At 37.2% G+C, this 15,598-nt stretch overlaps 1 protein-coding gene across 1 annotated transcript in view; it reads left to right on the top strand.

The window, feature by feature from the left end:
- The window catches only part of LOC122489665 (protein eyes shut homolog), a 134,396-nt gene that overhangs the window by 113,004 nt on the left and 5,794 nt on the right, over window positions 1-15,598 (top strand). Inside the window, exon 7 of the mRNA XM_043591725.1 lies at window positions 13,879-14,040. Within this exon, the coding sequence (XP_043447660.1) occupies window positions 13,879-14,040 (162 nt within the window). The remainder of the gene's footprint in view (window positions 1-13,878; window positions 14,041-15,598) is intronic.

The following is a 15,598-nucleotide window of genomic DNA, read 5'->3' as shown; positions in this document are numbered from 1 at the left end:
ATTCTACTAGTCTTCTGGCAGTTTTCTTGGTTATTTAGGCAGGTGTGGGTGGAATCTAAGTGATCGGCAGGACGCGGTGAGCCCAGCGTCCTCCTACACTGCCATCTTCCCTAGAATCCTCTCTCATACGGTCTTTATTTTAAAGTCTAGATTGTCTGATATAAGTATGGCTACTCCGGCTTTCTTTTGTTGACCATTAGTATGATAGATGGTTCTCCATCCCCTTATTTTCAGTCTGAAGGTGTCTTTAGGTCTAAAGTGGGTCTCTTGTAAACAGTATATAGGTGGATCTTGTTTTCTTATCCATTCTGTTACCCTATGTCTTTTGATTGGAGCATTGAGTCCATTGACATTTAGAGTGAGTCTTTTGTTTGGAGCATTGAGTCCATTGATGTTTAGAGTAAGTACTGAAAGATATGAATTTATTGCCATTGTGATACTTGTAGAGTTAGGCTTTCTGGTGATGTTCTCTGGTCCTTTCTAATCTTTGTTGCTTTTGGTATTTATTTATTTATTTATGTGTGTGTGTGTGTGTGTGTGTGTGTGTACATATATATGTATATATTTTTTCCATCTTTTCTCCCCTCAGAGAGTCCCCCTTAAAATTTCTTGCGGGGCTGGTTTAGTGGTCACAAACTCCTTTAATTTTTGTTTGGGAAACTTTTTGTCTCTCCTTCTATTTTGAATGACAGCCTTGCTGGATAAAGATTTCTTGGCTGCATATTTTTCTGACTCAGCACACTGAATATATCCTGCCACTCCTTTCTGGCCTGCCAACTTTCTGTGGATAGGTCTGCTGCAAACCTGATCTGTCTTCCCTTGTAGGTTAGGGACTATTTTTCCCTTGCTGCTTTCATGATTCTCTTCTTGCTTGAGTATTTTTTGAATTTGACTATGATATGCCTTGTTGATGGTCAGTTTTTGTTGAACCTAATCGGGGTCCTCTGTGCTTCCTGGATTTTGATGTCTGTGTCTTTCTCCAGGTTAGGAAAGTTTTCTGCTATGATTTGCTCACATAACCCTTCTACCCCTATTTCTCTCTCTTCCTCTTCTGGGACCCCTATGATTCTGATGTTGTTCCTTTTTAATGAGTCACTGATTTCTCTAATTCTTAAATCATGGTCTGTTGCCTTAATCTCCCTCTTTTTTTCTGCTTCATTATTCTCTATGTTTGTCCTCTATATAGCTGATTCTCTGTTCTGCCTCATCCATCCTTGCCTCTGCTGCATCCATCCGTGATTGCAACTCAGTTATAGCATTTTTAATTTCATTCTGGCTATTTTTTATTTATTTTATCTCTACAGAAAGGGATTCTAATCTATTTTCGACTGCAGTTAGTATTCTTATTATCATGATTCTAAATTCTGGTTCAGACATCTTGCTTGTATCTGTTTTGGTTAAATCCCTGGCTGTCGTTTCTTCATGCTCTTTCTTTTGGGGTGAATTCCTTCATTTTGTCATTTTGAAGGGAGAAAAGGAATTAATGAGGTAGAAAAATTAAAATTAAAAAAATACTAAAATTTTAAAAGTATTAAAATTAAAAAATTAAAAACACACACAAAAAAAATCTAATAAATGATTCTAGATCCTAGGTGTGTTTTGGTCTGGGTGTTGACAGTGGTTTGACAGATTAGAGAAAAAAAAAGGGGGGGGGGGGAAGAAAATTGAGAATTTGAAAAAATGAATACACTGAAGTAGATTAAAATTAGATGATAAGAGTAAAATAGAATTTGAAAAAATTTACACAAAATTAATATAGTAGGAAAAAAATATTTTTAATAAAAATTAAAAATAAGAATGAATTTTTTTCTGTATTCAAGAAAAAGAATAGTGTAAAAGAGAAAAAAAGAAAATTAAATAGATGGACCTGCTAACAGCTTGAAATGGGACTGAAATTACTTCATTTTCCCCTAGAAGTCAGACTATGTTGCGCTTTATAGTCCATAAACTAGGCGGTGAAACTAGTGTTCTTGAAGAGTGACGTTGGCCCTGTTGGGCAGGGCTCAGTGTAATGGCTCCATTCTCCACTAGATGGCGCTGCTGGCCTACTGGGGTGGATTGTTGCAGCACTCATAGGTGCGTATGCGCTTGCGCGGGAATGGTGAGAATGGCGACACCCAGTTACCCAGGCTCTAGTATGGGAATTGTTCTCTGCGATCCGCAATCGCGCACCCCGTCCTCTGTCTTCAGCTTTTGTCCACTTCCTGCTTCTTCATTGTCTGTGACCAGGCCCCAGGCAGTACCTCTCTCCCGAGTTTTGTCTCAGATGCGGCTGTTTTCCCCGGCCCCTTACTTCCGAAGGACTGTGGCTTTGACCCGTTCCACCCCTCTGCGGGAGGGTCTCACCGAGCAATGGCCGAATGCTGGCTGCACCCAGGAACACTTGCTGGACCCTTCTGCTGCCAGAGCCCTGAGACTGCGGCCAGGTGCCAGCCTGCCCCAGAAAAAGCTCGTGAGATAGTGTAGCAGCAGCTTTTCAGGGATTATGGAAGATCACAACACACATCTGGCACCAAGCTTCACCCTTAACGACCTTGTTCCAGCACCAGCGAATGTGGCTGTTTTCTGGGGTCTGCTGGGACCAGGGGCTTCAACAGTCTCTACCAAATGCCCTACCAGCAGTGGAACCTCTTCTCCCTGTGTGGCCAGAGAACCTCCCGGACCCCACTCACTCTGTTCCTGGGCATTCGCGCTTCCCACCAGAGCACCACCAGGTATCGAGCTGCTGAGTTGCAGACTTTGCTCTCCCCTTGTTTACAGTCTTAGTAGAATTTAAACCCTCTCCTTTCTTCTTTCTCCCTTTTTAGTTTAGTCCTTGTGGCTATTTCCAATTTTCCACTTTCTTTCCAGCCACTTTTGGGGAGGGGTGCTTTTCCCCGCCATCTCCATCCTCTCTCCGCCAGCAAAAGCACCTCCTTTCCTGCGGCTTCTTGCTCCCCAAGTTCACTTGTCCGCGCTGCGTATCTACTGAATTCTGTGGTTCAGGCTGTGCAGACTTTTGTGTTAATCCTCCAATCAGTTTTCTAGGTGTGTAGGATGGTTTAGTGTTGGTCTGGCTGTATTTCATGGACGTGAGACACACAAAAAACTTCCATGCTGTTCTGCCATCATGGCTCTTCTCCAAGTTAAAATATTTTAAACCAATATGTGCATTATTTCCAGCTACTGAGACCTGAAAAGTCATTAAAAAACAATGGAATTAGGGGCACCTGGGTGACTCAGTCAGTTGACCCTCTGACTTTGCTCAGGTCATGATCTCATGTTTCCTGAATTCAAGCCCTCCATCAGGCTCACTGCTGTCAGCACAGAGCCCGCTTCGGATCCTCTGTCCCCCTTCCCTGTCCCTCCCCCACTCACGTTCGTTCTCTCTCTCTCTCTCTCTCTCAAAAATAAATAAATTTTAAAAAACAATGGAATTAAATTAGGTATCAAAGAATAGGTAAGATATGTATAGACTCACGGGATAGTAAGGTAGCTTTCCTAAGAGTAAGAACCACTGCAGTAAAGCATGGGGAAGAATGGAATGATGCAATTACAAATGTGAGTAAACCTCTTTATCTGGAAAGGAAATTTATGGGGAACCTGGGTCGGTTGGTTAAGCATCCAACTCTTGACTTCATCTCAGATCATGATCTTACCATTGATGAGTTTGAGCCCCAGCATCTGGCTCTGCACTGACAGTGTGGAACCTCCTTAGGATTCTCTCTCTCCCTCCCTCTCTGCCCTTCCCCTGTGAGTGTGGACTCTTTCTCTCTTTATCCCAAAATAAATTTTAAATAAATAAACCATTACTTTTGGGTATCAATTAACTTTTTGACAGTCAAGGCATAGCAAAAAATTAAAAATTAAGATCTCTGTAAAAGTCTAGGTATCCTGGTTATTAATTGAATTACATGATATTACATGCTTTATTTCATTTACATGCTTTATTTTTCAGATTTATAAGTGATAAAAGTTGGTGTTTTAGTATGAAAATTAAAAAGTTTAATTTGACATCTGTTCAAACCCCCAAATTCTCTAAAAATCATGCAGTAGAACACCTCATCCTAGAAGATTTTGATAGCAGGAACTACCAGATGTCTCTCACTATCATAAAACTATCTTGTGACTTTATTGAATACTTAATTTTTAAGCAACACTCCATCTTGATGGGTCTCCAAAGATCATTTAGAATCAAATAGCCACCCAGATAACTAAATGACTTAAACAATTAAATAGTGTTATTCAGTATTATCCATCTGGGTACTAAAGAAAGTCCGCCTAAAGGGATGATTTTATTTTTTTGATAACTGATACTTAACCATTCCTTCTGTTAGCAATTAACCAACAGGTCCAATTGCTCATTCATACCACTCCCAGTAGACTCTAGTAATAATCTAGCAGAGAAAAAGGATGTTTAACTTCCATTTTTACTACAATAACAAGGTGTGTACTTAGTTACTCTAAAATTTGTCCAATTGCTTAAGTTAAAATGGAGAGGTAAGTACTTAAGACTTCACATAGTTAAGGATGGAAAAAAGTGACTTCTATACACTAGATTCTAACAAATTAAGAAGCTACAGTGAAGTCATATGCACTTGTCCATAGACCTTAAAGGCAAATAATAGATTAATAAATACTGTAAAAAGTCTTAAATTATTTTTATCTCTTTGTCTTTACTAACTGAATAGAACACAGCTATGGTACAGTAGAAGAGCTGTGGCTAAAATCAAAATTTTCTCCATTAAACATAATGAAATTAAAAGTATAAAATAGAGAGCCCTAAATCTGTAACTTGCTAAGAACAAAGCAGATGTGCATCAGTGAGGAATATTAGTTTCACCTCTTAGGCTTATAAGATATGGAGACTGAGAGCTATTTATTTATTGAATAGACTATGCTTTGAGTTCATCAAGACAAATAATGTTCTGGGAATTAAGTAATCTGTTTTAGAAATCTTGAGGTCCACCACTGAGAACAGAAACATTTGGTAGTAAAACAACCTTCAATGGGACATGTTCAATTTAAAGTGACTATAAGTGCATTTAAAAAAACAAAGGAGTTGTCACATTCAAGATGGGGAGATGGTGAAATTTTTAATCCATGATGGGAATCTTGCAGAGCTTTTTAAGAGAAATGTATGCATTAAAATCAGAGATGTAGGTCAACAAGATGATAGACTAGGAAGCCATAAGCTCTCATTCTCCCACAGACACTAAGTTAACAACAACAAATGGACCATCATACCTCTGTGAGAATTCCAGAGATCATCTGAGAAGCTACAATACCCAGGCCATAACTGTGGAAAGACTGATAGATCCGAAAAATTATCATTTTGCTTCCAAGTAAAGACTTAACTCAGGCTAGAATCACCAGTGGATGTTGAATCTAGGGGGTAGTTTTAATGAATAGTAGATATGATGGGGCACCTGGGTGGCTTAGTCAGTTAAGTGCCAACTTCGGCTCAGGTCATGATCTCACAGTTCGTGAGTTCGGGCCCCATGTTGGGCTCTGTGTTGATAGCTTGGAGCCTGCTTCCGATTCTGTGACTCCCTCTTTCTCTGTCCCTCCCTGCTCGTGCTCTGTCTCTCAAAAATGAAAATGTTAAAAATAAATTTTTAAATGAGTAGTAGATATGCATGGTCGTACAGTATTCTCTACAGACTGCATATGGATGGCAAGGAAGAAAAAATAAAGCCACAATTATACAATGGAATATTATACAATGGAAAAAAATCAGTCAACACCTTGACCAAGGTGAGCAAAATTAACTTCATCAATGAGGGACAGATAGATATCATGTGCCAACATATGTGATACCCTGAGAAGAATCCATCATCATCTGTGAAGTATTTCAGCAAAGAATGCATAACCTGAAACTAATTATGAAGAAATATCAGTCAAATCCAAAATGATGAACGTTCTTTTCAAACAGAAGAAGAAAATATTCTTCAAAAATGTCAAAGTCATAAAAACAATGAAAGGCTGTGGAAATATTCTAGGTTAAAAGACATTTAAAGAGACATGACAACTCAATGCAACATCTCAGTTTAGATGCAGTTTTATACTTTAGGGAAAAATACCGTGAAGGATATTTTATCAACTGAAAAAACTGAAATATGAATATTAGATAAAAGTATAGTATTAACATTACATTTATTAAAGGCAATAACTATACTCACTGTACATAAAGAGAATATCTATAAGTTGTTAGGAGAGAATATCTATAAGAGGAGAGAAGAGCCATGATGTATGGAACAAACTCTCAAATTATTCAGAAAAAAATACAGAGATAGCTAGATAGAGCTAGATAAAGGGGCTTGAAAATTAACAAAAGATAAGTATGGATACAATATTCTTTGTTTTATTTTTTTCAATTTTCTATAAGTTAAAAAATACTTCCAAACAAGAGGGTTAAAATAACAAGAGGGTTAAAAATAAAATAATTTTAAAAAGAAAGTATGCAGTAATTTGATTAAATTGGTAATTCTGTTCTCCTAGATTGGTTTAATATTGTTTCTTTTATTGTTGTTTTTAATTTTTTTTAACATTTATTTATTATTGAGAGACAGAGATAGAGCATGAGCATGGGAGGGGCAGAGATAGGAGGAGACACAAAATCCAAAGCAGTCTTCATCCAGGCTCTGAGCTGTTAGCACAGAGCCTGACGTGAGGCTCAAACTCACAAACCGCAAGATCATGACCTGAGCTGAAGTCAGACGCTTAACTGACTGAGCCATCCAGGGGCCCCTTAATATTGGTTTAATTTTGTACATTCTTTTCTTCCTCTGAGAGAAAATATTCTAAAGTTCTTTAGGATTATTCACAGAGAATCTGGGGGCATGAATGTGTTTATTGGCAAGATACTAAGTCAGAGGTTATCGGAATCACTGTGCAATGAGATTACTTTTGACTCTTCTGGTTGTCTGTTTCTGCTGTGGCCTCAAAGCTGAGAACAAAATGTGTCATATATACCCACAAGTCTAAAAATAGTTTATGGACAATGAGATATCACTACACACCTACTGAAAAAACTAAAATTTAAAAATATTGACAATACCAAATGCTGGTGAGAATGTAGAGAAATTAGATCTCTCACACATGCCGGTGAGCATATTAACTTGTATCTCCACCCACTCTAGAAAATAGTTTGGCAGTTTCTGATAAAACGAAAATGTTGCTTGTTTTAGAAATCTATGAATTCTCTAAATTAGATTGTGCATCCAAGTTGTTTTTACTTCACTAGTCAGCCCATTCTACTTTTTTTTTAAACCAGCTTGCACCAGCCTGGTACCAGTCAATGCCACAATTATTAAACAGTGGTAAATATAGATATTAGTAATTCCTCAGGGAATCCTAGTTATAATAAACAAGGTCATAAAAGTGATGGCCATGAGTGAAGCTTGTGTAATCTGAAAATCACTTGAGTTATGAGCTATTATTCCTCTCAAAAAACTGTCCCCTCTGTAACTGCCCTTCATACTGACCATCCCTCAGGCTGTTGGCCAGAACCCACTAGATCATTTATCCAAGAAGAGAGGTGTTGGTGTTTTCTTCTTAATTAACCTACATTGATTATTAAAGTCTCCTAAAGATGACTCACTGTCAGAACAACTTTGTATGTGTTACTGGGGAACCTGGACTTTTCCCAAATTCTATCTTTTATCAAGCCACAGCTCAAGTGCCCCGTCTTTCATGAAGATTCCTACAGCTCTTAGCATGTTCTTACCTTATGTCATTTGTTTTGCACTGTCTGTGTTTCTGTTCTTTGGGAACCTACTCCTTCTATGCCAGCTACTGAAAGTGATCCAGGACAAGTTGCTTAACATGTCTGATCCTCCATTTCCTCCTCATTTATAAAATAGAGGCGATGATAGATTTTATCTCAGCGTTTTTAGGATTAGGTAAGATTACATAGGGCTTTGTAATTTGTAGTTTGTTAATTATTACCACTTCTCATAAATCTGGCTCCCCCCTTACCTCCCAGCCACCCAACACTAAATCATGCTTCCCTGCCTCTCTGACCTACCATAACACAGCACATCGGAGTCTGAGTTCCTTACCCCTGCCCATGCTGACATACGTTCATACTTACCAGAGAGGAAGCACCTTCTCTGATGTTGTAGCTTACCATACATTCAGTAGGAGAAAGCAGGAGGTTGTGTGGAAAGATTTGTTTCCTATTTGAAAAATAAGGATGCAGTAAGGGTAACACTGAGTAATTGCAGCTTCAGAGTCAAAAGCCAGAGACATCATCAGCTGTTCTGATCATACTACAACTCTAACAGTACCTGGAAATAAATGGCTGCAAGCAAAGCTGTTGAGATTTCTGTATTGAAAATATGTTTTTGTTATTATTCAGTGTTGTGACAGTGACATCCCAAAATCTGTATTAATAGGACATAATCCTTTAGTTGACTGCCATGTAGTGTATGGTCCTCAAGAGATCTGTACTGCTGTTCCAGTTTACTCTGTTACCATGTCTAAGTGTTTTTATCTGGTTTGGCACCAGACCATCTCTGAGTGACTTTAAAGTAAAGAAACCTATCAAACACATGGGGCACCTGGGTGGCTCAGTCGGTTGAGCATCCGACTTTGGCACAGGTCATGATCTCACAGTTGGCAGGTTTGAGCCCGCGTCAGGCTCTGTGCTGACAGCTCAGAGCCTGGAGCCTGCTTCGGATTCCATGTCTCCCTCTTTTTCTGTCCCTGCCCCACTCACACTCTATCTCTCTCAAAATTAAACATTAAAAAAAAAATTTTAAGAAACCTATCAAACACAAATAGGAGTAATCAAAGCTAGTACTATCAGTAGTGAGATGGATGTACATTGTGTACCTCTTCACGTGCACAGAATAATTTTCTGCAAAGATTTGTGGTATTTCTGTATTTCTGCAAAGATTAAATGATTTGAATCTAGTCATGCAGAAACATCAGATGGATCTAAATGGAAGGTGACTCTACAGAATACTGTCAAGGAGATGGAAAACAGATAAGATAGGGAAACTGTTCCACACTGAAGGAATCTGAAGAGACATGACAACCAAATGCAACATACCCAATTTGCTGAAAGATCACATGTGAAAGGAAGAAAGACAAGAGTCAAAGATAACTGCAAAGTTTTTATCCTGAGATACTGGAAGGATGATGTTGCCATTAACTAAAATGAAGACGACTATGGAAGGAGCATATATTTTTGGAGAAATGAAGAGCTTAGTTTGGACACAGTTGAGATGACTTTTAAACTTTCATGGGGGTAGTTGAGTAGGCTGATATATGATCTGGAATTCAATAATAGGTCAAGTGACAAATCACTGAGGAATATAGAAGATTTAGACAACAATCAATTCATGTGACATAATGAGCATAAAGAATACAGCACTTCCCAATACACATACTTGTCAAAGACCTATGAAACATTTACAAATATTAACTAGGCCATAAGACAACCACAGTAAATGCTAAGGGAATGAATGATATTATATAAACATTTACAGATTTGTACAAAGCTCTAATTCAGAGGAAAAACAAGGTAATCCTGCCTTCCCATCAGTAACAGGTAGGACTAGATCATATGCTGATCAGTTTAATGTTGATCAGTTTAATCTTCATCTTTGAGGCTTTTGTTTTGTTTTGGTTTTTTAGTCCATACCTTATTTGCTGTATCTGAGTTTACTTTTGAGGTGTTTAAAAAGTCATTTTGTCCAATTAACACAAAGGTACTTTAAGGGTTGAAAGTGCTTATAAAAAGAGGTGTATGGGGCACCTGGGTGGCTCAGCTGGTTAAGCATCTGACTCTTGATCTTGCCTCAGGTGATGATCTCATGGTTCATGAAATTGAGCCCCATATTGGGCTCTGCACTGACAGGGCAGGGGCCTACTTGTGGTTCTCTCTCCCTCTCTTTCTTCCCCTCCTCTCTCTCTGTGTGTTTCTCTCTCAAAATAAATAAATAAATTTTTTTAAAGAGGTGTGTAATGAAAACAACAAAGAAAATAATTTTTAATGATTTACTTTGGAATACTTCTAAACTTACCGAAAAATTGCCGTAATAAAAAGAATTCCCATATCTCTCTCATCCATATTCTCCAATTATTTCCTTTATATTTCATTTTCTTCTCTCTGTGTGCCACACACACACACATGCCCACATACCATTTGTCATTATTAGTATTTTTCTGAAACTTTCAAGGGCAATCTAAGGATGTGATGCCCCATCACTTCTAAACATCCCTGTGGTTATTTCCCCCAAACAAAAGGATATTATTTTATATAACCAGCATAGAAATCTCCAGATCAGGAAGTTAACCTTAGTACAAACTACCATCCAACTCACAGACCCAATTCAAATGTCATCAACTGCCCCAACAATATGTTTATTCATTGTGATCCAGGATGCCCTCTAGGAATGTATGTTCCATTTGGTGTTCATGTCTCTTCAGATTCCTTCAATCTGGAACAGTTTCTCTATCTTATCTGTTTTCCATCTCCTTGAGAGTATTCTGTAGAGTGACCTTCCACTTAGATCCATCTGATGTTTCTGTATGACCAGATTCAAATCATTTAATCTTTGCAGAAATACGGAAATACTACAAATCTTTGAGAAAATGATTCTGTGCCCTTGAAGAGCACACAATGTACATCCATCTCACTACTGATAATATTAACTTTGAAGAGAAGAGCCAGTTTGTTTCCTGCTTTGGAAGACAGAGACACTGTCTTCCTTCAGAGCAAAGAGCAGGCATGCTCACTGCCCATTATAAAAGACTTGGACCTCTAAGCTCAGATTTCCTCTCTAAGCAACCCACTTATGTGTGTGTAGGTGTTACTTGGTCCTCTTCACATTTTTCTAAGAGAATAGGGGTTCCTGAAACTGACACAAAATTTATGATACTCTTGTACTGCTATGCTATGAGTCATAAACTGTCCTTTGTCTCTGAACCAGGCGTTTCATGTTTTCTGCAATTATCTATGAAATGTGGCAAACTAACTTATTAGCTTGCCAGTAGGAAAACTCTCAAACACATCACTTTTTGACAATGTGATCTGGTCCAATAACCTGTCTGACCTTCTCTCTTAAAACTCTCCCCTTCTTTATTGCCTCTCTAGTCACACTTGATCATGGCAAGAAAGTTTCCACTTCATGGGCCTTGAACTCATTATTTTCTGTCTCCCCAAGGATCCACAGAGGTCATTTATTCACCTTCATGAGTTCTTTATTCAAATATCACCTCCCTTAATTCCACGTGCATACACCCTAATTTTTCTCTCTAGGACATATCAACATATATCATTCCACTACACACCATTTTAGGCTAAAATCCAAAACACTGACAACACGAAATGCTGACAAGGGTATAGCAGCAGCAGGAACTCTTATTCATTGCTGATGGAAATGCAAAATGGTACAGCCACTTTGGAAGACAGTTGGACAGTGTTTCACAACACTAAACATATTCTTACCAATGATCTAGAAATTGCACTCCTTGATATTTAACCAAATGAGCTGAAAATTTATGTCCACACAAAAAGCCCACATGCAGACATTCATAGCACCTTTCTTCATAATTGCAAAAACTAGGAAGCAACCAGGATGTGCTTCTGTAGATAAATGAATAAATAAGCTGTGGTACATCCATACAATGTAATACCATTCAGCATTAAAAGAAGTGAACTATGAAGAAATGAGACATGAAGACATGGAGGAAACTTAAAATGCATATTACTAACTGAAGAAAAGCCAAGCTGAAAGGGCTTCATACCATGTGATTCCAACTATATGACATGCTGGAAAAAGCAAAACTATGGAGACCGTAAAAATATTGGTGATTACCAGTTGTTAAGGAGGGATAAATGGGTGAAGCACAGAGGATTTTTTTTAAGTTTATTTGAGAGAGGGTGCACAAGAGAGAGCAAGGGAGGGGCAGAGGGAGAGAGAGAGAGAGAGAGAGAGAGAGGGAGGTAGAGAGAGAATTCCAAGCAGGCTCTGCACTGACAGTGAAGCCTGATCTTATGAACCGTGAGATCATGACCTGAGCCTATATCAAGAGTCAGACTCTTAACCAACTGAGACACGCAGGTGCTCCCAAAGGATTTTTAGAACAGTAAAACTACTCTGTATGATACTATAATGGTAGATACATGTCATTATACATTTGTCAAAATCCACAGAATGTACACCAAAAATGATCCCTAATGTAAGCCATGGACTTTGGATGATAATTATATGTCAATGTAGGTTCATCAGTTGTAACAACTGTATGACTTCATAGCAGGATGTTGATAATGAAGAGGTTATATATGTGGGATTATATATGCAGAGCAGGTTAGTATATGGAAACTGTACTTTCTGCTCAGTTTTGCTATGAACCTAAAATTTCCCTAAAGATACAGTTTATTTTTAAAAATACTGGGCAATAACATTTAGTATAATAGCATAAGAAGCAATAGGTGAAATATGCTAATATCAGAGTCTCATGAAGATAGATTATTGAGTGGAAAAAGTAAATACATTATGCATAGTTTGTATATAATATGGTTTCTTTTATGTGAAATAAATCAGATGCTAGATATACACACACATTAATTATATGTGCATCAGAAAATACACTGGCTACATATTCAATAAACTGTTAACAGTGGCTTATGGGAATTAAGAGAGGAGAAAGAACAATGGAATTTCATCTTTTTACTTTACGTTCTTCCATAGTGTTTAAATGTCTTATAATGATTATGTTTACCTTAGTAATACTTACAAAAATGACTTCAAAAGGACTTTCACTTTTTAAACTACCCCTGTATTCTTAAACCTTAATTCAGTGTTTTGAAAATATGGTCCAAGTAACGCCTATGCCAGAAACACCTGGGTGTTTTTTTAAAATATACTTCCTAGACCCCATCTCAGCTCTATTAAGGGTCTGGTCTAGGAGTGAGGAATAGGACTTTACACTCTTACGAGTCATACTGGGAGATTCTAACCTCTACCATTTTGAACTGCAATAAGTCAAAACGAATGGTGTATTGCTTAAAAATCAGCAAATGCCAACACCTCTTGAATAAACACCTACCAGTTACCTGTCAACCGAAGGACAACAATACAGGCCTGGTCCAAAGGGAGAATAGGCAAAATAACTAGGTCAATGATATATGGTGAACCAGCTAAGAAGCACTGTCACATTATAAAATGAGGTTCAAAGAATCTATAGATTCCAGAGAGACAAATACTGCCAAACATTCAGAACTTTCCTTCTTCCTTTCATAAACACACAGAAGCAACAAATAATATATGAGACATTATAAATCTATATAATGATTCTACTTCAATTTATACTGAAATGAATTTACTTAGACTTACCATAAAGCAAAACCCAAAGGTTAGTACTTTCTGAAGAGATGCAGATCTAAATTATTCTCAAGTAAACTGATACTTATTTCCATTTACATAGTCACTTTAAACATAACCTTGACTTGATCACATTCTACATTTTAATCAGAAATAAAAAACTAAAGAATAATTCATACAGTGGTATCTCTGTTTGGAAGCATTTTTAATGTAAGACATTCCCAAGAATCTCAATTTTTTGAGCTAAGAATAAAACATTCTCATAATCTATGCATCTGATGCCTCTCTATAATATAATCGATCTAGAGCAGAGGATCTATGCCACACAGTACCAGCCAAAAGGAGCAGAGTTACCAGAAGTAATAGAAGGCTTTTCAATAATTGGCCCCATTACAATAAGCCCACATTTAGTGGGATTAGAACAAGTTTACCATGGTTCAGTTTATTTAGCAAGGAGCAACTCTTGGAAGATAAGGTAAGTTCTTAAATGATAAAATTAAATATACTGTATATATGAGCAATACTAATTTTTTTTTAATTCATGTTTTTGTTTTGTTAGCTTTATCTATAAGTGATCCATCTTTCAGAAGCCATGAATTATCCTGGATGTCTTTTGCTTCCTTCCGTATTCAGAAAAAGACACATATTCAGTTGCAGTTTCAGCCTCTTTCTGCAGATGGCATCTTATTTTATGTTGCACAGCACTTAAAAGCACAATCAGGTAAAGTTGGTGGGATATTTGCAGGGGGAAAAATCGTAATGAATTCCTAATTAAGAAATATATAATAGAGTATTTTTATTTCTTTAAGTCACCTAGCCTATAAAATATGTAAACATTTGATACTTCTAATGTTCTGTTATCACTGCAAGTGAATGTTTACGAATTGACTCCCTAAATATAAATTTTAGTAAAATAGCAAGAGGTGGGGCACCTGGGTGGCTCAGTTGGTTGAGCATCTGACTTCGGCTCAGGTCATGATCTCATGGTTCCTGGGTTTGAGCCCCCCATTGGACTCTGTGCGGACAGCTCAGAGCCTGGAGCCTGCTTCAGATTCTGTGTCTCCCTCTCTCTCTGCTCCTCCCCTGTCCGTGCTTTGTCTCTCTCTCAAAAATAAATAAACATTAAAAAAATAAGAAATAAATAAAAAAAAAAATAGCAAGAGCTATGTTAGAATTGAAGTTAGCAAAATTCACATACAGTATATTCTCAACTGTATAACCATCCCATCAAAAAAGAGGTTGAAGGCAAGCACAATAGCCCTATGTCAAAAGGAACAAAATATGTATATAAAAGATAAAGGAAAGGAAGGCATGAATGATGTGCTTCCAGTAAATCCACCCACATTTAGAGTTCCAAAAATTTTCTTTAAGTTATTCTGTTATCTAAATAGTAAACCTAGGATTCACATTCCAAAATAAGTTGGTAAAAATATTTTTATTAAAAATTTTTTTAACGTTTATTTATTTTTGAGACAGAGAAAGAGCGTGAATGGGGGAGGGTCAGAGAGAGGGAGACACAGAATCTGAAACAGGCTCCAGGCTCTGAGCTGTCAGCACAGAGCCCGACGCGGGGCTCAAACTCACGGACTGTAAGATCACGACCTGAGCCGAAGTCGGACGCTTAACCGACTGAGCCACCCAGGCGCCCCAAAATATTTTTAACTATTAAAAGTAGCACAATCATTGCAAAGCAATATGGAATAAAAATATCCACGTAGTATGCTCCAGTTCGAAAAATTGTTTTTGAGTTTTTATTACTTTACTGTTGGTTTCCATTTTCATAGGTTTTTCTCCCGAATTTTGACAAAGACATTTGGTTTTATAATTATAATTCTGTTGCAAAATATATAAATTTTATATTTGGCTGTTCTTTCATCTTGTTTCTCAGAAAATGAAATTTTGGTATTGAGAAATAAATAAGCTTACTTAGTTTCCCATAGTCAACAAAAATGGTTTCCTGATTTTCACAATGTAATCTAAGTATTCTTTTAAAGGTGTCTTAATATGTTGCTAAGTGATTAGAATATCAGGGTATTAGACTAAAGTGTTTCCATCTCAATGCACTGGTAAAATACCTTCAAAATAATTTCAAGGAGAAAAGATAATTTCAAAGAAAAAAAAAGATAACATGATTGAGCTACAAAATATACATTAGAAGAGATTTGTTTTCCTGAGAGTTGGTATTTTATTTTAAATTCATGATTAAATCTCCCTGTGAAAATGCTAAACGGAAGAATTGTACATAAACATAAAATTTATACTTATAAATCAAGAGACAT

Source organism: Prionailurus bengalensis, chromosome B2 (assembly GCF_016509475.1).
Source record: "Prionailurus bengalensis isolate Pbe53 chromosome B2, Fcat_Pben_1.1_paternal_pri, whole genome shotgun sequence".
NCBI lineage: Eukaryota > Metazoa > Chordata > Mammalia > Carnivora > Felidae > Prionailurus > Prionailurus bengalensis.
Note: the sequence above shows the minus strand (reverse complement) of the source record. Positions and strands in the feature narration are given on the sequence as shown.